At 41.5% G+C, this 21,164-nt stretch overlaps 1 protein-coding gene and 1 pseudogene across 2 annotated transcripts; one reads left to right on the forward strand and one right to left on the reverse strand.

The window, feature by feature from the left end:
- Window positions 1-2,293: 2,293 nt before the first annotated feature.
- LOC112249460 lies at window positions 2,294-7,416 on the reverse strand (annotated as a pseudogene).
- Window positions 7,417-12,875: 5,459 nt separating this feature from the next.
- Window positions 12,876-20,192, forward strand: LOC112248246 (trichoplein, keratin filament binding). 2 transcript variants are annotated; one of them, XM_024417110.2, is made up of 13 exons: window positions 12,876-12,997; window positions 13,223-13,428; window positions 13,708-13,918; window positions 14,043-14,099; window positions 14,357-14,425; window positions 14,764-14,937; window positions 15,989-16,101; window positions 16,231-16,297; window positions 16,393-16,565; window positions 16,671-16,752; window positions 16,874-17,059; window positions 17,197-17,340; window positions 19,916-20,192. In XM_024417110.2, exons 2-13 carry the CDS (start codon window positions 13,229-13,231, stop codon window positions 19,946-19,948), a joined length of 1,509 nt encoding a protein of 502 aa, XP_024272878.1. In that variant the 5' UTR covers window positions 12,876-12,997; window positions 13,223-13,228; the 3' UTR covers window positions 19,949-20,192. The 2 variants fall into 2 exon arrangements, with proteins under 2 accessions (XP_024272878.1, XP_024272879.1); XM_024417111.2 differs by having other exon boundaries at window positions 12,888-12,997; window positions 13,170-13,428.
- Window positions 20,193-21,164: the final 972 nt, after the last annotated feature.

A 21,164-nucleotide genomic window follows, 5' to 3' on the forward strand; every position in this document is an offset into this window, starting at 1 on the left:
GTTACTCTAAATTCAATGAATTGGCTAATCACATGCCATGCAGATACAGCAACAAATCATCCTGACTACCACCAAAAAGTAACACAGTAGCACCCCCAAGTGGATAATAAGACAATTTGACCTGCTTTGTTCCAAGACATGTAGCCTACTACAATTCCTAAAATCTCTTGTGTTTTTGAGCAGGCACCAGTGAATTTCACAAAGTATGTACAAAATATGTTATTAAAGTTGATATGGGCACACATGATTAATAACAAAATCTAATTTTATTGGTCACATACACATGGTTAGCAGATTTAATGCGAGTGTAGCAAAATGCTTGTGCTTCTAGTTCCAACAGTGCAGTAATATCTAACAAGTAATCTAACAAATCCCCCAAAACTACCTAACACACACAAATCTAACAAGTAATCTAAAAATTCCCCAACAACTACTTAATACACACAAATCTGAAGGGGTGAATGAGAATATGTACATAAGTGTATGGATGAGCGATGGCCGAGCAGCATAGGCAAGGTGCAGTAGATGGTATAAAATACAGTACATACATGTGATATGAGTAATGCAAGATATGTAAACATTAAAGTGGCATTATTTAAAGTGACTAATGATCCATGTATTAAAGTGTCCAGTGATTGGGTCTCAGTGTAGGCAGCAGCCTCTCTGAGTTAGTGGTGGCTATTTAACAGTGTGATGGCCTTGAGATAGAAGCTGTTTTTCAATCTCTCGGTCCCAGCTTTTGATGCACCTGTACTGACCTCGCCTTATGGATGATAGCGGCGTGAGCAGGCAGTGGCTCAGTGGTTGTTGTCCTTGATGATCTGTTTGGCCTTCCTGTGAGAGTGCTGTAGGTGTCACGGAGGGCAGGTAGTTTTCCCCCGGTGATGTGTTGTGCAGACCTCACCACCCTCTGGAGAGCCTTGCGGTTGAGGTCGGTGCAGTTGCCGTACCAGGCTGTGATACAGCATGACAGGATGCTCTCGGTTGTGCATCTGTAAAGTTTGTCAGAGGTTTGGGTTACAGCCCATATTTCTTCAGCCTCCTGAGGTTGAAGAGGCACTGTTGCGCCTTCTTCACTACACTGTCTGTGTGGGTGGACCATTTCAGTTTGTCTGTGATGTGTACGCCAAGGAACTTAAAACTTCCCACCTTCTCCACTGCTGTCCTTTCGATGTGAATAGGGGGTGCTCCCTCTGCTGACACAATTCAATATAAAATTTGAAACTGGTCATATTTTGTAAAAATATTCATTTGCAATATAAGATTAAAATAATGTATAATATCATGCATAATTTATGCCCTGCATTTGAATCCTTTTCATACACATTTCTCATGACAATCAAGTGATACCTAAAAATGAATAACCAGAAAATGGAAACAAATCACTGACAAACAATACATTTTCAGTGAATTTAATTTTACTATAATGCTATAAATTTACTATAATGCCATAGTGTTTTCATTACATGTTTTGACATATAGGCCACCAAACAAATATGAATTCCAAAAGGGCAAGGAAAGGACATCTGGAGGCACCCAAATCAGTATTAGAAAGTCAATCCGAAGTAAAACTGAGAAATACCAAGGAAAGACATGCTCCATTATGGTTCTCAAGATAAACCCTCTACAATATATCACAGGGGTGTGTTCATTAGGGTCCCCCGTAATGTTTCGCAAGAGAAAAAAGTGCCTTATGAAAATCTAAAATTCAACTCAAGAGGCAGTCATCCTGTAAAGTTGCACTGTTGGACAAAGACAAAGCTAGTGAGAGTTCACCCTCTCCCCTGTGTCAATGGCAGAAGGCACAGTTAGGTTAACAATATTAGTGGCATCTCTATACTCACATGGCTTGATTCAGCCACTATAATTACACAAAATAAATCTGGTTTATTTATCATAATCAACACTGCATCACAATGTAATTCACAATCAATCATATTTATGAAACAGCCTAAAATGAAATGTCACCATTTGGTGGATTGATTTCAATGTCACTTAACATGTAAAGGTTATAAAACATTTCCTTTCCAACACATTTTTTAGAACACTTTAAAGACTCACTTATTTGAAGCTTGGAACTTTTCAAACTTTTAAAACAAATCATCCCGACTTGACAGTTTACTCCTGCCGCCGCTTTGACTATACAAATATTAGTCTCCTGTGATATGACTGTTTCCGCGAGAGCTTTGGTTTTGACTTCCTAAATGATGATTAGGTGAGATGACATTTGTATGATTACATCAATAATAAGGCATCTTTTATCAAATACAATCACGTTGATGTACCAATGGAATTAGATCTCGGCATTCATCTTGGTGTACTTCTCATAGATGGCATCAGTGGCAGTGAAGTTCACTAGAAAGTCGTATTTTGTCCCGGCAGTCCTTTTCCTTGACCTCTTGGACAGTGCCCTCAGGAAATCTGCCTTGTAGGGGGCTGCGAACACAGCTGCCTACAGTGGAAGACATTCAAGTAAAGTCAGTTCAAAAAGGCAGACTTGACATAAGCAAACAAAGTTGACTGTTAGATCTAAGAGACTGTGACATCATTTGAATGATGGCCACCACTAGCACAGCTAATTACCAAGTGATTTCAAATTGGCTAAACTATAACAGTTTTGGATAATGTGATAAACTGTCAATGGAGACGCAGTGTAATTAAAGCCGTAGTCTAAAGCAATCATGCTATGGTGAGGCGCTTACCTTGAAGAGCTTTTGCACTAGCCACCCATGGTACTTCTTCAGGGCCAGCGCACAAGCTTTGGTGCAATTGACCCAGATGAGGTTGGGGTTGTTTTCGTCCCTTCTCCCCATCCACCAAACTCTGTAGCAGGACCTGGATAAACCGGACCCCTGGTCAATAAAGAACGAGAAAAAATACATATCAGACAGCGGATTCAGCTGTACAGACTCAACGGTAACACTTTAAACCAATCTACCGGAAGGCTTTTTACCTGTTAAAAGCAGGTATGAGGCTTTATAATAAGGACTATATAAATATCCCTCTATTTAAATCAACTGAATTGAAATGTCTGGTACTTAATCAAGCTCATTATTAGATGCTAACGAGATGTTATAAGAGGTTTGTATGCTCATGACAAGTCGTATAATGCATTATAACAGCATCCTAAAGTTTTAGACTCAAGCTCCAAAAATAAAACATTTGTCTGACCTCTTCAGCCACATTAGTGCCAGGGTGGCTCCCATTTTGGGCCATTTTGGGCCTACTTACTGTGATGCTCCCTGCAATGTCAGATTTAACTCGAGCAAAAACAATAGAGCCAAGGCAGTCTGTAGAGAGATTTTAAAATACCATGTTTGCCCATACTGGAAAAGTAACATCCTGCACAATGTACATGTCAGCTTTGTCTACATTCCCAAGAGCTAAGAGAGAGGGGTTAGGAACAAAGAGAGAGGGGTTAGTAACAAAGAAATACATAGAGGTTAGGGAGAAAGAGAGAAAGTACAGGAGAGAGGGGTAATTGAGAAAAAAAACATTAGAATATGTCGGGCAAAACTTTCCCCCTGTAGTGTGGTGGTATTGGTCCCGTTTGAGATCTCTCCAAGGTACAAATAGACCAATGTTATGGATATACACTAAGTGTACAAGACATTAGGAATACCTGCTCTTTCCATACAGACTGACCAGGTGAAAGCTTGGATGCCTTATTGATGTCACTTGTTAAATCCACTTTAAAAATCAGTGTAGATGAAGGGGAGGAGACAGGTTAAATTGTCTCAAGGTTTTAAGCCTTGAGACAATTGAGACATGGATTGTGTAAAGAGGACCAATACCACCACACTACAGCGGGAAAGTTTTGCACAGTTTTCTTCATAGCAAGGTGTAGACTAATTATTGTATAGTAACCTACCTAAGCACATTCGGTTTAAAGACTTCCAATGATCCAAAAATGTGTAAGAATCTATTCTTTGCCTTTTCTAATAGGAGAATTTGGCTAAGCAACTGCAATTTCTAACAGGCCATTTACATTGTAACTTTCCGAATGCACTCATTCTAAAATGGATTTTTTATTTTTTTTATTTAACATTCCTCAATCTACACACAATAATCCATAATGACAAAGCGAAAACAGGTTTGGAATTCCTTAAAAATAAACAGAAATACCTTGTTTACATAAGTATCCAGACTCAAAATTGAGCTGATATGCATCCTGTTTCCATTGACCATCCTTGAGATGTTTCTACACCTGTGGTAAATTCAATTGATTGGACATGATTTGGAAAGGCACACACCTGTCTATATAAGTTCCCACAGTTGACAGTGCATGTCAGAGCAAAAACCAAGCCATGAGGTCAAAGGAATTGTCCGTAGAGCTCTGAGACAGGATTGTGTCGAGGTACAGATCTGAGAAAGGTTGGAAAAAATTCCGCAGCATTGAAGATCCCAAAGAACACAGTGGCCTCCATCATTCTTAAATGGAAGAAGTTTGGAACCACCAAGACACTTCCTAGAGCTGGCCCCCGGGCCAGCTGAGCAATCGGGAGAAGGGCCTTGGTCAGGGAGGTGAATCATAATGTAATAATATGGAAATATAGAACTGGTGGAAAAACAAAGATTAGATTTTAGGCCTATCCTCCCAAGAGCTTTGAAATTCCAACATGATATGGGCTAGTCACAACTCAATGTAGCAGTTATACAAAATTGATTTGTGACTAAGTAGAACATTAAAAATAACACAATCCAGTACACCATAATAAAACACATAGAAAACAAATTAACCATACATATCCTGTTTCTTGAGTTGATGAGGTCAAAAGGAAAAAAAGTTGGCCAGGAAATGTTAAGGTCAGTTTAAACAATGAGAATGAAATGGAAAGATAGTAATATCAACACCAGGGTTCACAGGGGTTTCACATGGCTAACTCAATACAATACCTTTGGTATATTAAAACAGAATGAAGCCACAAAAAGATGCCCCAATGTACCACAGTCAGTGAATTGCCAAGGGAAACAACACCACGCTAATCAATTTTCACAACTTCAAATTAAGGCCAGTGAATTAAATTATGCAAGCAAAACTGCTTGATAAAGAGAAATAAGATCCCAAAAAGATTGTCCCTTGTTAGTCCTCCCAAGTGGCACAGCGGTCTAAGGCACTGCATCGCAGTGCTTGAGGTGTCATTACAGCCCCGGGTTCGATCCAAGGCTGTGTCACAGCCAGCCGATGCGGCGCACAATTGGCCCAGCGTCATCCAGGTTAGGTCGGTCTGGATTTCCTTGTGCCATCGTGATTCGTTGTGGCGGGCCGGGCGCCTGCAAGCTGACTTCGGGCACCAGTTGCGCTGACACATTGGTGTGGCTGGCTTCCGGGTTAAGCGAGCAGTGTGTCAAGAAGCAGTGTGTCAAGAAGCAGTGCGGCTTGGCAGGGTGGTGTTTCGGAGGATGCATATAAATAAATTAGATTGTCCCTTCAGGCAGTTATTTGCTTGGGATTTACAGAGGTGTTTTGACAGATCACTACTCACTTTCTGAAATCCCTCAGGCAAATCAGACTACTGATTAATGAAGCTAATGAAAGTCCCTTCTCTGGATACAGGAATGCCTCTCCTACTATTGTCAGGTTAATCAAATTTTCATAACACTAACCTTGAGAAAAGAGAAAAGCACATAACCTACTGACAAATTGATGGCCAACCACAATCTAACTATTCTGTCTTCATCCATGATGGGCTGTAGCGAATGGTGTGATACTTTTGTAGAAATAAATGCAATAGAGTAACAGGCAATAGATTGTTGTAACAAAGTAGAGAGGAATGTGGGTGGTGGTCTATGCATAGGCTTTGGCTAGCCCAATATTGGCCTAAAGGAGCCAAACGTTACTCCTTAGTCCAAGGACCTTACATGTTCTGTTTAAAGGGCGAATTGGCTCTGGAAGCCCAAATAGCTAAATACTCCATATAAACTTATGGTTCTAGAAGACATAAATCCCTCTACTTCATGACATCAAAATAATTTCACAAATGCACACACAGCCATCAGCATGTTTCAGTGACAACACCTTCGTGGCGTATGTCTTCCGTTTACACACAGGTGTTCAGATACTCAGATAGTAATTAGCACAGGTATTCCACTCAGTCTTCGGTAAATAAACACTGTAACATTAATATATGGCGGTGTGGTAACCCTAACCGTATAAAGCTGTGTATCTATTCAACCTTTTTATTGTGTATTATTTATCGTCGATATTAAAGATACGGTCCTTATGCTTCCAAAACAGTACCGCAAGTGATGTGTGTTAATGTTCAATCAATGTGTGTTAACCAACTGCCGCGTGGCTATTAATAATAAAACTCGCCCTACAGAAGACGCCTTCATCAAATGACTCTTGTGTAATATAGTGGAACGGAGTCATGATCAATGGCTAGAATATTGCAAACTAAAATCTGAGTTTGCAAACTACTTGCCAAAGAATGGCAGAAGATATGACACCGACTCCAAGAAAGATCTAGTTTCCACTTGTTTATTGGCTGGAAGCTGTTAAAAATGGATGCTCCATAACAACAGCCATGGTCGGCTGCACAAACACTCCGACAGTGATTTGTAAAAACCCGGAACTGTCACCGGTGTGAGCTCTTGAGCATCTCCCACCAATGGTCTGAAAACTGCCTGGAAGCACAGCAGCTGACCAGGGGTGTGTTCAGTATGACAGAACGGTGGGCAACGTTGAATTCAACAGACACGGTAGGGCTATTAATTCTGCCAATTATGTTGCAAAACGGTTCTTAAATGGAAGCAAATGAAACGGGGAGGGACCTATCTGGATTTGTTTTACATAATCTGTCGTTTTGCTCTGTTTGGTCAACTGTTTTCCTTAATTAATTCACCCCAGTTGATGACGTTGCGATTATGGTGACCCAGAGGGTGATTACAGTATGGTGTGCTGCACTAGTTTTGCTATTTCAAATGGTCACAACAATATTGGTCAGGCCACAGCTTGCCACACCCACAAAACGGGAGCAAACATACTTTTTTAAAAACTTTATTCAATTAGGAAGAACATATTCTTATTTACAATGACGGCCTACGGGGAACAGTGGGTCAACTGCCTTGATTTGATTTGTTCAGGTGCAGAATTGCATTACCTTGTCAGCTCAGGGATTTGATCCAGCAACCTTTCAGTTACTTGCCCAACACTCTAACCGCTAGGCTACCTGCCTGGGGTGTATTCATTAGTCGGATTCCGTTGCAAAACGTTTTGTCTGTTACACCACATGCTGAATGCCCATTTCAACAGGTGGGTATCAGTGCACCAATCATGTGACAGAGGCGGGAGAACATTTTCCCGGGTAGGCTAATCTGACAGCACGTTATACAAGCCCAACATTTCAAACATGTACATTAACTCTTAAAGGCTGTCTTTTTAATTACTGAATTGGTCAGATGGTTGGGTACCATCACCCAAGAAAGCTTTAGCAAGGGTCATCCCTGGTGGTTGCTGCATTGGTGTCAGAAGATGACTGACACTCACTCTTGTGGCTATCGAAAGGGACTTGTGAAAGTGAAGTGCAGGGATACCTGCAACTGTCTAGCAATCAACAATAAAAATGTGGATAACATAATCAAATTGAACTCATTGTGCACTCTGTGACTTTTCACGGAGAAGGAAGAAAAAACGTTGTAAGCTACTTCTGGTAAAATATTTTTCTAAATCCTTGATTTAGCAGATACAGATGACAAAGGCCTACAATGATCTGGTTACTATTAAAGATTTAGCCATGTATAAATAATTTATCAGAGAATTATGTGTCTCCACTTTAGGCCCAGGCCTGCTCCCGATGCCCTTCTTTATGCAATGAGGAATCACAACCACGTGACAGTGGGCAAAGAAAATATTTGCATACTGCCGTAAATGTACTGTGTGTGGCATGTTCGGATGAGTTGCCCCAGCCGTGACTTGAACCCAAGTCTCCGCTACTGTCAGTCCAACACCATACCTGTTGTGCTCATACGTGTATACACTGCCTGCCCTTGTCTTTTGAAAGATTGTCCCGTCCCACATTTCACTCTAACTTTAGGTCCTTTGATCGTGCACCTGTGTTGGGGATTTGCTGTCGAAGACTACCCTTGTACGTTTCTCCCGCAGAACCCTTTTAACTTGTTCTCGAGGTCTGCAACCGAGGATCATCTCTCTTCTGACATCAACGTAGCGAAGTCAGAGGGTTTATTCTAGGGTTGGGCGGTATCCATATTTTCATATCATCGTTGCACACAAGAATTGCACACAAGGGGCGCTATTTCTTCAAAAAAATAGATTTTTTTACGGTATTGAAAATTATACAATCAGTTTGTCTAAATACCCCTGTATCCCAGTGGAAGCTGCTGAGAGGAAGACTGCTCATAATAATGGCTGGAATGGAGTCAATGGAATGGAAACAAATCAAATTCTATTTGTCACATGTGCCGAATACAACAGGTGTAAACCTTACAGTGAAATGCTTACTTACAAGCCCTAACCAACAATGTAGTTAATATATATATATATATATATATATATATATATACACAGTGCCTTGCGAAAGTATTCGGCCCCCTTGAACTTTGCGACCTTTTGGCACATTTCAGGCTTCAAACATAAAGATATAAAACTGTATTTTTTTGTGAAGAATCAACAACAAGTGGGACACAATCATGAAGTGGAACGACATTTATTGGATATTTCAAACTTTTTTAACAAATCAAAAACTGAAAAATTGGGAGTGCAAAATTATTATATATAATATATAAAATCAAATTGTAGGAATTTTAATGAATTTATTTGCAAATTATGGTGGAAAATAAGTATTTGGTCAATAACAAAAGTTTCTCAATACTTTGTTAAATACCCTTTGTTGCCATGATGCCATTCCATTGACACCATTCCAGCCATGATTATTGCTGGACTATTGTGGTGGCTAATTTCTGCATTACCAAATGAGGAGAGTTACAAACTTCACACAACAGTCAAAGTTATACTTAAATGAGATCTTTAATAATAAGATAGCACTGACTTTCAACGATTTGCCATATCTAATTAACCGTTGATAGTGACAACACAAAAGTAAAACAATCTTTTATAGCCAAGATACACCCCTCTCAACCTCCCCACTGTCAAACATGGTGGTGGCAGCACCAAAGATGGTCACAGGGAAGGTTAAGATTTTATAATGATGGGAAATGGATGGAGCCAAATCCTGTAGCCAGATAGCAGGTGGTGCTACAAAGCTAGGGGCTAAATTATCGCCCAATTTTTCAGTTTTGGTCCCTGAAATAGATGAGGTTCTCATCTGTTGATTCTTCCTACAGTACTTCATAACACAAAATCACCAACTCATCCAATGGCATAAATCAATTGTCAACTCTAGATACTCCCATCTCAAGTAAAACCCTGTAATTTTCATTGACCCCTATCAGACTGGACAAGCTCACTGCAAATTATGGTGGAAAATAAGTATTTGAGCCTCTATGTCATACACTATCCCAGGATATGTGCTATATCAGAAAGGACATACAATGGTTCCAGACACTGCCATACACCTCCCCCCAAGGAGGGAGTGACTTGCGCACAGACATTGTGGAGACAAGTAATCGGTTCCCCATTAATCACACCATCCCTTCACAAGATTTAAGAATAGGTAAAGACACATTCACATATGAAGACAATGTTCCATCCTGTCCTCTTCCCTTTCTGATATTCTGCATAGCACCAGAGACATGTAAAAGACAAGCCTGACCTCTCCCCTCTCTGGGCCCCAAGTGACTGAGCCCCAGCTGAGGGAAAAGTGCAACTGCCAACACCAAAGTCCAAAGGGATGCATTCTAATAACAAGTATATCACATCAGCATATTATGCAGATAAGACATCTTAATTATTGCACACCAAGTCAGAACCGTAGGATAAATTAAGAGGTGGAAATAGACCAAATTATTAGGATGGGGCACATGGGCTACTAAGAGCTTACTACACAACATAAACTTAGAATTACTTTCTTAGCTACAGTATACATAATTCCCTGGCACTTTACAGTTATGGAGCAGCATACAATACATTTTTGGACTCGTCTCATTGTGCTGTGCTCACTTGAACAAGGAGGTGGCCCTGCTGTCCTTTGTGGGCAAATTTTGTCATCAAACTTTGCCATCGAAGTCTGGCATTTTCTGGATTTATGGTGCATTCAAGACAACTGGGAACTCTGAGAAAAAAAGTTGAATCATGATGACGTCGGTGATCTTCAGGTCGTAGCTCCAGAAAGAGGCCAGAGTTCCCCATTTACAATTCAGAGTTTGATGAAAGTTCAAAACTTCTTTCCCCCAGTCGTAGCTCATTTTTCCAGAGTTCCAATTGTCTTGAACTCACAGTTAGCCACTGATTCCTTCCAAACCACCTTTAGTTGAATTTGCGATTTCCAACTTGTTGTGTAATGTTTATGTCCAATGGCCGATGAGCACCGATACATTTTATCTATATTGTTTCTTCATTATTTCTCTTCATATGACAAGGATTAAAAAGGATTTGCCAGTAGATTGTTGACTTGATTCATGATGATGACTGCTAGTTAAGATATTGAAAGTATGATGATGTTGAAAGTATGATGTCCAAACAAAGCTACTGTAGATATAACGTGATTTGACATCATTTTATGTGTGGCCTATGACCTTCAGCCTTCTTGGATGGGCACTTCTGATGTAACTCTATGGCAGCATCCAAGGGGCTAGAATGTTCTAAGTCTACCCTTAGACTTGGTGGTGACGTAGTGACCCCATGAGTGACAGAACACTGAGCCAATCACAGCGCAAAGCTCCATATCTTCTGCTGGCTTGCACCACCACCACAGAAAGCACTGAGCTAGGCCGAAACACCTGCATTTTGGAGCTCCCTTCCTCAAGAAAACAAAGAGACCATGTTTGTACACAGCTTTATTACCTCAATGATATATATATACACAATTTTACGTTGTTTGCAAACTGATGTGACACATATGAAAAAACATATTGTATTTTAATTTGATGTTTTGCAAAACATGTGGGGCTCAAAACAGGTTAACTAGTGTCAGTGGTTGGCAAAATAATTACAAACATGGACCTGGGTTGTAGTGCTGCTTGTATTCTTGGCATTCTTGACATCCAGACAGCTGATGTTCTGAAAGATTGGCAAAATCTGGATCCCTACAAATCAGCTGGGTTAGACAATCTGGACCCTCTCTTTGTAAAATTATCCGCCAAAATTGTTGCAACCCCTATTACTAGCCTATTCAACCTCTCTTTCGTATCGTCTGAGATCCCCAAAGATTGGAAAGCTGCCGCGGTCATCCCCCTCTTAAAAGGGGGAGACACTCTAGACCCAAACTGTTATAGACCTATATCCATCCTGCCCTGCATTTCTAAAATCTTTGAAAGCCAAGTTAACAAACAAATCACAGACCATTTTGAATCCCACCGCATTCCCACCGAATCTCACCACATTCTTATCGGCAGACTCAATAGCCTTAACTTCTCAAATGACTGCCTCACCTGGTTCACCAACTACTTCTCAGATAGAGTTCAGTGTGTCAAATCGGAGGGCTTGTTGTCCGGACCTCTGGCAGTCTCTATGGGGGTGCCACAGGGTTCAATTCTCGGGCTGACTCTTTTCTCTGTATATATCAATGATGTCGCTCTTGCTGCTGGTGATTCTTTGATCCACCTCTACGCAGACGACACCATTCTGTATACATCTGTCACTTCTTTGGACACTGTGCTAACAAACCTCCAAATGAGCTTAAACACCATACAACACTCCTTCCGCTTCAACCAATTGCTGCCCGCACCCTCCAGCCTCACTACTCTGGAAGGTTCTGACCTAGAATATGTGGACAACTACAAATATCTAGGTGTCTGGTTAGACTGTAAACTCTCCTTCCAGACTCACATTAAGCATCTCTAATCCAAAATTAAATCTAGAATCAGCTTCCTATTTCGCAACAAAGCATCCTTCACTCATGCTGCCAAACATACCCTTGTAAAACTGACTATCCTACCGATCCTTGACTTCGGCGATGTCATTTATAAATTATTCCACAACAGTCTACTCAGCAAATTGGATGTAGTCTATCACAGTGTCATCCGTTTTGTCACCAAAACCCCATATGCTACCCACCACTGTGACCTGTATGCTCTCGTTGGCTGGCCCTCACTACATATCCATCGCTAAACTCACTAGCTCCAGGTCACCTATAAGTCTTTGCTAAGTAAAGCCCCGCCTTATCTCACCTCACTGGTCACCATAGCAACACCCGAAGTCTGGCATGCTCTCCAGCAGGTATATTTCACTGGTCATCCCCATAGCCAACCCCTTCCTTTGGCAGCCTTTCCTTCCAGTTCTCTGCTGCCAATGACTGGAACGAATTGCAAAAATCACTGAAGCTGGAGTCTCTAACTTTAAGCATCAGCTGTCAGAGCAGCTTACCGATCACTGTACCTGTACACAGCCAATCTGTAAATAGCACACCCAACTACCTCATCCCCATATTATTACTTACCCTTTTGCTCTTTTTCACCCCAGTATCTCTACTTGCACATCATCATCTGCTCATCTATCACTCCAGTGTTAATGCTAAATTGTAATTATTTCGCCTCTATGGCCTATTTATTGCCTACCTCCCTACTCTTCTACATTTGCACACTGTACATTGATTTTTCATTTTCCCCCCTTATTGTGTTATTGACTGTACGTTTGTTTATGTGTAACTGTGTTGTTATTTTTGTCGCACTGCTTTGCTTTATCTTGGTCAGGTCGCCATTGTAAATGAGAACTTGTTCTCAACTGACCTACCTGGTTAAATAAATGTGGGAAAAAAATTGCATTCATCATTACAATGCCCTACTCATCGAGCTGTTTGACCCTTGTGAATCTCCGTAGTGTAACTAGGAAGGGATTTGGTTACTAAGCGAAACGGGAAGAGAGAAATCTAAGGATTTTCTCCAGCCGCAAAATTATATTTTGGAGAGGGAACGTTGACTGGTAAGCAATTTGATGCAAAACGTACTTTTGTAAAGACAAATGTCGATTAGCATTTTACGCTAGCTAACTTTTGTTAGGACTTTACTGATGGCGTCATATTTTGAATCTAGCTAGCTACGCTATCTACTGTAGCTAGCAAGTAACGGCTTTGTCCATTGCTTTTGTCTAACAGAAGCAGTTGGATCCGTTTCTAAATAGGTAACTGAATAGAGTTTTCCAATCTAGATCTATATGGCTCTACCAACCCTCTCTGCCCACTGGCCTAGTCGAGTTCGTTCTCTGGAAAGACAGATGGTGCGGCACTGCCGGCAGCGGGAACAGGAGGCATGTTGGCGGCAGCAATGGGAGATGAACTCGAAGTACTACAGACAACAGAACGTTGTAAGCAGTAAGCAGGCACACTGGAGTTCTCGTCAATCATACCAGGAGAGGTAGGCCTAATTCTGAAGGGCTGTATTGTCCTTCCGCTGTATTGTTTGTACTTCAGAAACTGATAATTGACTGAGATACTATGATGGGAATTAGGCTTTAACTAATTTCATGCTTAAAAAATGTCCTGATTCTCCAGTCGTATCTAGTATTGATCCAACTTTTCTTGTAGTGGCAATAGTTCAACAATGATAAGAACACCATCAGTAGATCTAATGGATGGTACTTGAAAACCATTATCACTAGTTAATGGCTTATCTCCTTTCTCTCCCATCCATCAGTATGTCAGCATACCACAAAGAGAGACTGAAAGAGGAGAAGGTGGTGAGTCTGGAGAAGCGCAGGGAGCGTCTCAGGACCCTGCTCCAGAAGGAGCGGGACCAGCTTGAGGCTGAGTTACGGGATGTTGTCCCTGACAGGAGCACACTGACTAGGCAACTGATGGACAAGACCGAAGACCTCCGCTCAGGCCGAGAGGAACGAAGGAAGAAGGTATAGAGGCACCAACCTCATCTGGTTTATTCCTCAAAAACAAATGTGATACACGAGCACTGAGCTGGCAGAGTGCATGACCATTGACATATGATTTTTGTTGTTTTACTATTCCACCACACAGCTAGCAGAAGAGCTGTTGAGGGAGCACTGGAAGAAAAACAACCCTGAGTTGCAGAAGGTTAGTGGCCGACGAATTAGAGGTTTAGGATGCCATGACTAGCCCTTGACAGTTCGTCACAACAACATGTGTTTCTTATTGGACAAGTCCTTCCCGTTTCAGTCCATTTGGTGCGTAATTAACACAACACTGGTGACTAAGTGCTGTATAGTACAACTGTTGTCAAGTACACTTGATCTGGAAACCAAAGGGCTTGTGATGCAATTGTTCCATCTCTTCTGTGTATCGAATCCTGATTGAGCTGTTTGTGTCTACAGGTCGAGTCAACTTTACATAAAGATCATGTGGTGAGCCAATGGCAGACACAGACCTTGGTGAAAAAACAGGTATGCGCTCAATGCTACAGCCAGTATTACCTTTTTGTCGCAGGGTTTAGTTCACTTCAGTTAGTGCGCTTTAACTCAGGTTTGAGTATTTAATTTCAAGATGGTCATTAGTATTTAAAGAGCATTCTTTCATCTGTGAGTACAGTATTCTTTTATGGAAATAAACTCCAATTAGACTACTCTTTACTCAGGGTGAAAAATAAGACATTCCTTAAATGTGTGGATATCCACAATGCTTATTCAAAATAAGACAAATAGTGTAGACATATCTTAAACTGATTATCATCGAAAGACAATGAAGTGGTAATCCAAAGTAATCCCGGCATTGAAACCTGCAGCATGAGGAGGCAGCCCAGGAGGAGAAGAGGCGCTTTGAGAACGAATACGAGACGAGTAGACGGGAGGCGCTGCAGAGGATGAAGCAGGCAGAGGAGAGAAGAAGAGGAGAGGACAGGGAGAGAGCCAAAGAGCTCCGCAAACAGATGGAAGAGCTCAAGCTCCGGGAGGAAGAGGTAAGCAAGCAGCTGTCGTTCAGTCTCTGGACACTTTAGTTCTGCAAAGGAGGAAAATGGTACTGTTAAACCATAAGAAGAAGCACCGTACATGGTGTAGTGCATTGAGTAAAGCAAGACTATGGAGACCAGTCAGACGACATATTAATAATAATTTGTCCATTTCAGAAAATTTGTCTTGCATCTCATCTCAAACTCAACAGCATCACCACATATACTGCGTACAGTGCCTTGCGAAAGTATTCGGCCCCCTTGAACTTTGCGACCTTTTGCCACATTTCAGGCTTCAAACATAAAGATATAAAACTGTATTTTTTTGTGAAGAATCAACAACAAGTGGGACACAATCATGAAGTGGAACGACATTTATTGGATATTTCAAACTTTTTTAACAAATCAAAAACTGAAAAATTGGGCGTGCAAAATTATTCAGCCCCTTTACTTTCAGTGCAGCAAACTCTCTCCAGAAGTTCAGTGAGGATCTCTGAATGATCCAATGTTGACCTAAATGACTAATGATGATAAATACAATCCACCTGTGTGTAATCAAGTCTCCGTATAAATGCACCTGCACTGTGATAGTCTCAGAGGTCCGTTAAAAGCGCAGAGATAAAAAGTTTGAAATATCCAATAAATGTCGTTCCACTTCATGATTGTGTCCCACTTGTTGTTGATTCTTCACAAAAAATACAGTTTTATATCTTTATGTTTGAAGCCTGAAATGTGGCAAAAGGAATGAAAGAAATGTGGCAAAAGGTCGCAAAGTTCAAGGGGGCCGAATACTTTCGCAAGGCACTGTAAACACATACAACAATATAAATCACAAGCAAAATACAACAAAAACAACACGTGGATACAGTCCATGGGGTAAGCAACATTTCAGATTCATGGGGGTGGCGGGCAGTCGTTTGTTTGATACTGGTGAGGACGAATGATTTCTGGTATTGGCAGCCTGTTGGTAAGACCTGGTAGTCCCGCATAAGCCTAATATGGAATTGCACTGTAAATGCTGGTAGTGTGACTGAGCCCCTATGCTATCTCTGTTTCTCAGGCCAGCTGTCTGAAGAAGGAGCAGGAGGCCCTGCTGTCCCAGCGCTGGGAGGTGGAGAAGCTGGAGGAGGAGAGAAGGAAGGTGGAGGAGTGCCACAAGAAATCTGAAATGGGGTAAGAGACTCTCCCATTGGAAGAGTTCAGTCAACGATGAAAACTATAAATAAACCATCTGGACTGAAAAACTGCCTCATATCCAGTAGTTGTTGTTTTGTGGTTTGATCAAACTGTTTCCTTACTCAGGCGATTCTTGACCCGCCAGTACCGTGCCCAACTGAAGAGGAGAGCCCAGCAGGTGCAGGAGGAGCTGGTTTGTCCGCTTGTTTTTTCAATTGCTCAGCTGTATGTGAATTGACACACCCTTCACCAGTGACCACTGCTTGCAATGCCTGTGTCGTTCACCAGGAGGCGGATCGCAAGATTCTGGCAGCCCTGCTGGAGGGGGAGCAGGAGGACCAGCGTCTAGAAAGCGTGCGGCGGGAGAGGGCAGTGGCGGATGCCGCCTGGATGAAGCACGTCATTGAAGAGCAGCTCCAGCTGGAGAGGGAGAGGGAGGCAGAGTTTGATGTCCTGTACCGGTCAGTAGAACCAATACTATCATGACTCCCCCTGCCAGTCTAGGTCTGACTATGGGGTGGAGATCTGCGTTTGTATTGTAGAAGTTAAATTATTGGTCTTGTCAGGGAGGAGGCCCAGCGTGTTTGGGAGAAGCGGGAGGCGGAGTGGGAGAAGGAGAGGAGAGCCAGGGAGAGGCTTATGCAGGAGGTGAGTGGGCCTGAGGGGAAGGGAGGGTAGGACATGAGCAACACACCAAGGAGTGCCAAGCTTGCGTCTTTGTATCTACAGAGAACTAGAGAATCCAAGCGTCTCCTTTTCTCCCTGGAAGGTTCTGGCAGGCAGACAGCAGCAGCTGGATGTCAAGATGCAAGAGAACCGTCAGGCTCAGGAGGAGTCTCTGAGGAGGCGCGAGGAGCTGATCGAAGAGCTAGAGCTGGAGCGGCAGACCAGACGCCAAGAGAGGGAGGAGGACGAGGGTCACAGGACGGCTCGGATGCAGGAGATCAATGCACAGGTTGGCGGGGGCCTTCAAACTCCAATTCTAAAAGGATGTATGAAAGGCCTTGAACAGCCTGTGTTGACCTGGGTCAGTTGTTGACATGGGTTAGAGGATGAAGCTGTCTGTGGCTCATTGTTCTCTCTCCCCTGCAGGTGGAGCAGCGGCGTCGGGAGCAGTGGGAAGAGCAGCGACGGAGGGAGCAGATGGAGGAGGTGGAGAGGGAGGCCCTGAGGCTGCAGGAGGAGGAGCTGAGGCTGGAGACTCATAGAATGGCCCAGCAGGGCTACCAGGACAAGGTACTGAACCACAGTCCTGTTCATTTGGGCACACAATATCAACATTTTTATCTGGCAGCTATACAGATAACAATTCATTTGGAAAATATACTGAACAAAAACAGAAAAGCAACATGCAACAATTTCAAAGATTTTACTGAGTTACAGTTCATATAAGGAAATCAGTAAATTGAAATAAATTCATTAGGGCTGAATCTATGGATTTCACATGACTGGGAATACAGATATGAATCTGTTGGTCACCGATACAGTACCTTAAAATTATATGGGGCCTGGATCAGAAAACCAGTCTATCTGGTGTGACCACCATTTGCCTCATGCAGCGCAACACATCTTCGCATAGAGTTGATTGGGCTGTTGATTGTGGCCTGTAGAATGTTTTCCCACTTCTCTTCAATGCCTTTGCGAAGTTGCTGGATATTGGTGGGAACTGCAACACGCTGTTGTCGTGTCTTGGCTATCATTAATGTTATGACAATTGTTTTATCAAATCAATTAACTATGTTTAATTATTACGTTGATTAAATGAATCATCGCAACCATTAACTCATTAGCAATCTTGGGGCACCACAGAAAAAGTTTATTTAACGAGTTACCGTTTTCCAAATGAACTCTTAAAGATCTCTTACATTCTCATTAATTAACTGTTACTTTCTATCAGTCTCATTCTGAACATTGTTGACTTCAAATCTGCACAAACCCTAGTCTCCATGATGAATCAGTGATACACAAATTGGTGTAATTATTTATTTACTAACTAAATAATCACACAGAATTACATAAACACACACGGTATAGTTATTGGTTACTAACACAATGCAATGAAAGGTCCCTAGTGGACTAAACCGTTATGATGGCTTGTTACACAAAATGAAAAGGGAGGGGAATGTAAGAAAGTGGGAGAAAAGACAAAGGACTTCACTATTGTACATACAGCTGATAACTACGCTCATGGAAATACTATGCACATGAACGGCTGGCTGCTCATTCGAAAAGAATTGCAATGTACATATTTACGATTGTATGCCTTTGTTGTCTCTGTGTTGAAATCGCCGGTCCATTTTCTGAAGAGTCAGTTGACAGAGTCTGGTTGTCCACCAGAGATCCCCCCTCCTTTGTAGTCGTAGCTTGTTCAGCAGCTCTGTTCCTTAGAATAGAGTGGTGAGAGGAAATTGTTCTTTGTTTCTCGTCTTCGGTCGAGTTTCCTAGACTATTTTACATATACAGCAGCAGACTGTGAATGTGTAGTCTTTAGTTTTGTAGATTTCTTAACCATTTGTAACATATTCCGCTGGCGCTGCTGGTAGCTGGTCTATAGAGTCTAACCATTCGTGACGTCCGGTTCACACCGTCCACCTGCTTGGTCTCTTTTAAAAAAATATATTTTTGATTTAACTAGGCAAGTCAGTTAAAAACAAATTCTTATTTACAATGATGGCCTAGGAACAGTGGGTTAACTGCCTTGTTCAGGGGTCTCTATTGTCTAACCATTTCAACATGTAGCCACAGCTCCATGCTCTCTGGTCTTGTAGAGATTTTCTTCTTCTCTGTTAAAAGTTTGAGTTTCTAGCCATTCCGTACCTTTCAGCTCACACTGTTGGTCTCGCTGGCCTAATATACATTTTGTCACGAGTCCTATTTAAGCACTCGGGGGGTAATGTCTGTGCTCACGTCGGTGTGGTGACTGAGTGGTTAAGACTTCCTATGAAAAACAATTCTCTCATTTAGAAGGCTAACATCACATTACATCTTCTCACAAATAGTTTCATATTTCTGGCAGCTATGATCCTCACCCAAAAGGGCAAGTCATGACACTGTCGTACACGTCGATCCAGGGCATCTCAAACAGCTCAATTTGTGACATGTCTAGTGAGTATGCAGGCCATGGAAGAACTGGGACATTTTCAGCTTCTAGGAATTGTGTACAGATCCTTGCGACATGGGGCCGTGCATTATCATGCTGAAACATGAAGTGATGGCGGCGGATGAATGCAATTGTGTTCGTTGTCCGTAGCTTATGCCTGCCCATATCATAACCCCACCACCACCATGGGGCATTCTGTTCACACAACGCCATACACGTGGTCTGCAGTTGAGGCCGGTTGGACGTACTGCCAAATTCTTTCAATTGACGTTTGGAGGCGGCTTATGGTAGAGAAATTATCATTAAATCTTCTGTAACAGCTCTGGTGGACATTCCTGCAGTCAGCATGACAATTGCACACTCCCTCAACTTGAGACATCTGTGGCATTGTGTTGTGTGACAACCACTATTTTGTGTAAATATCATGCTGTTTAATCAGCTTCTTGATATGCCACTCCTATCAGGTGGATGGATTATCTTGTCTAAGGAGAAATTTGTGCACAAATTGAGTTGCTTTTGTGCATATGGAAAATTTCTAGCATCTTATTTCAACTCATGAAACATGGGACTTTACACTTGTTGCATTTATATTTTTGTTCAGTGTATAAGCCTATTGCGGTTGATTTGGATTGATATCTTACCATGTTTGCTCTTATTTTCTAAAGCACTTGATTAGTTTTGTCCCATATTCATACAGTCTTCCTCTCATAGATTCGTAGCAGACCCCGATCAGCCTGGACATGACGATCCTGTGAGGCCAAAAAAGACACAGCACAATCATATGTTTTTATACACATTTGTACAAAAAGTTAATCTTAATGTGTTTAAAACTTATCAAGTATTCCAACACCATGCTCGTCAGTTGCAGAAAGTGGTTGTAGAGTTTTACAAAATGGTGTGTAAGGGATAGCGTTACAATCTTGGGTTTTATGTTTATATAATCTTCTTGATTTAATTGTAAATTTTTTCATTAAAATAAATCACTGTTCCTTTCTTTGCACATTTTTCTGCTCTCATGGACGAAGCACATCACACAAGAATATAACAAACAATTACTTGGTCATTAATAGACAGAATAACAACATTATCACAAATACAACATGAGAAGGTTAATTATAAATTACTTTTATAAAAAAAACACACAAAAACACTGCATCTATGATAACTGCAGGACTGACACCTATTGAAAGTCCATTCAGAACAAGAGAAGCACAGAGGGACATTTCCTTGATCACATTTCAAGTACAGTATAACACAGCTCTGAACCATCTGCTAATAATGACGACCACCCGCTGGCAGAATTGTAGAGGAGATATCTACAGGGGATATCTACAATCCTATTCAATTAGTTGCACATTTAATAAAAACTTAGTAGCATTACGAAATGGAGCACAAAAACACACGGAAGAGGGAAAATGATTCATAAGCTGCAAATCTAGCTATGGTCACAGCACTAACACTGTTCTAGTTCACAAGCAAATACAGCACCCTGTCTACCATCTTAGATGGTTCAAAAAAGATATCACTAGAATTCAATACAAACAACATATTGCTGGTGAAGAGCATCATTTGCCCCCCTGAATAAGTGTTGATATGAAATAGGCATAGATAGCTGTAGATGCATTTCAAAATGGAAGCAATAACACAGGGGAGGCACATTGGCATTGCAGGGATACGCAAATGTGCACAGATGAGATGGTTCAAGTCAGTTCCAAATCTCCCAACATTCCTTCCTACACTTGCTGGAATCATATTGAATTATACATTAGAATTCCATAGTTAGGTTACAGCAGGGATCATCAACTAGATTCAGCTGCGGGACTATTTTTTTGTTGAGTAAATGTTCAGGGGGCCGGAACATAAATACAAATAATTTGTAGACTGCAAGAAGCCCAAACAGATTGTTTTAAGTTATTATATTAAAATCACTGGAAAAAAATATATATACACAGTACCAGTC

The sequence above is a fragment of the Oncorhynchus tshawytscha genome, linkage group LG04, assembly GCF_018296145.1.
Source record: "Oncorhynchus tshawytscha isolate Ot180627B linkage group LG04, Otsh_v2.0, whole genome shotgun sequence".
Lineage (NCBI taxonomy): Eukaryota > Metazoa > Chordata > Actinopteri > Salmoniformes > Salmonidae > Oncorhynchus > Oncorhynchus tshawytscha.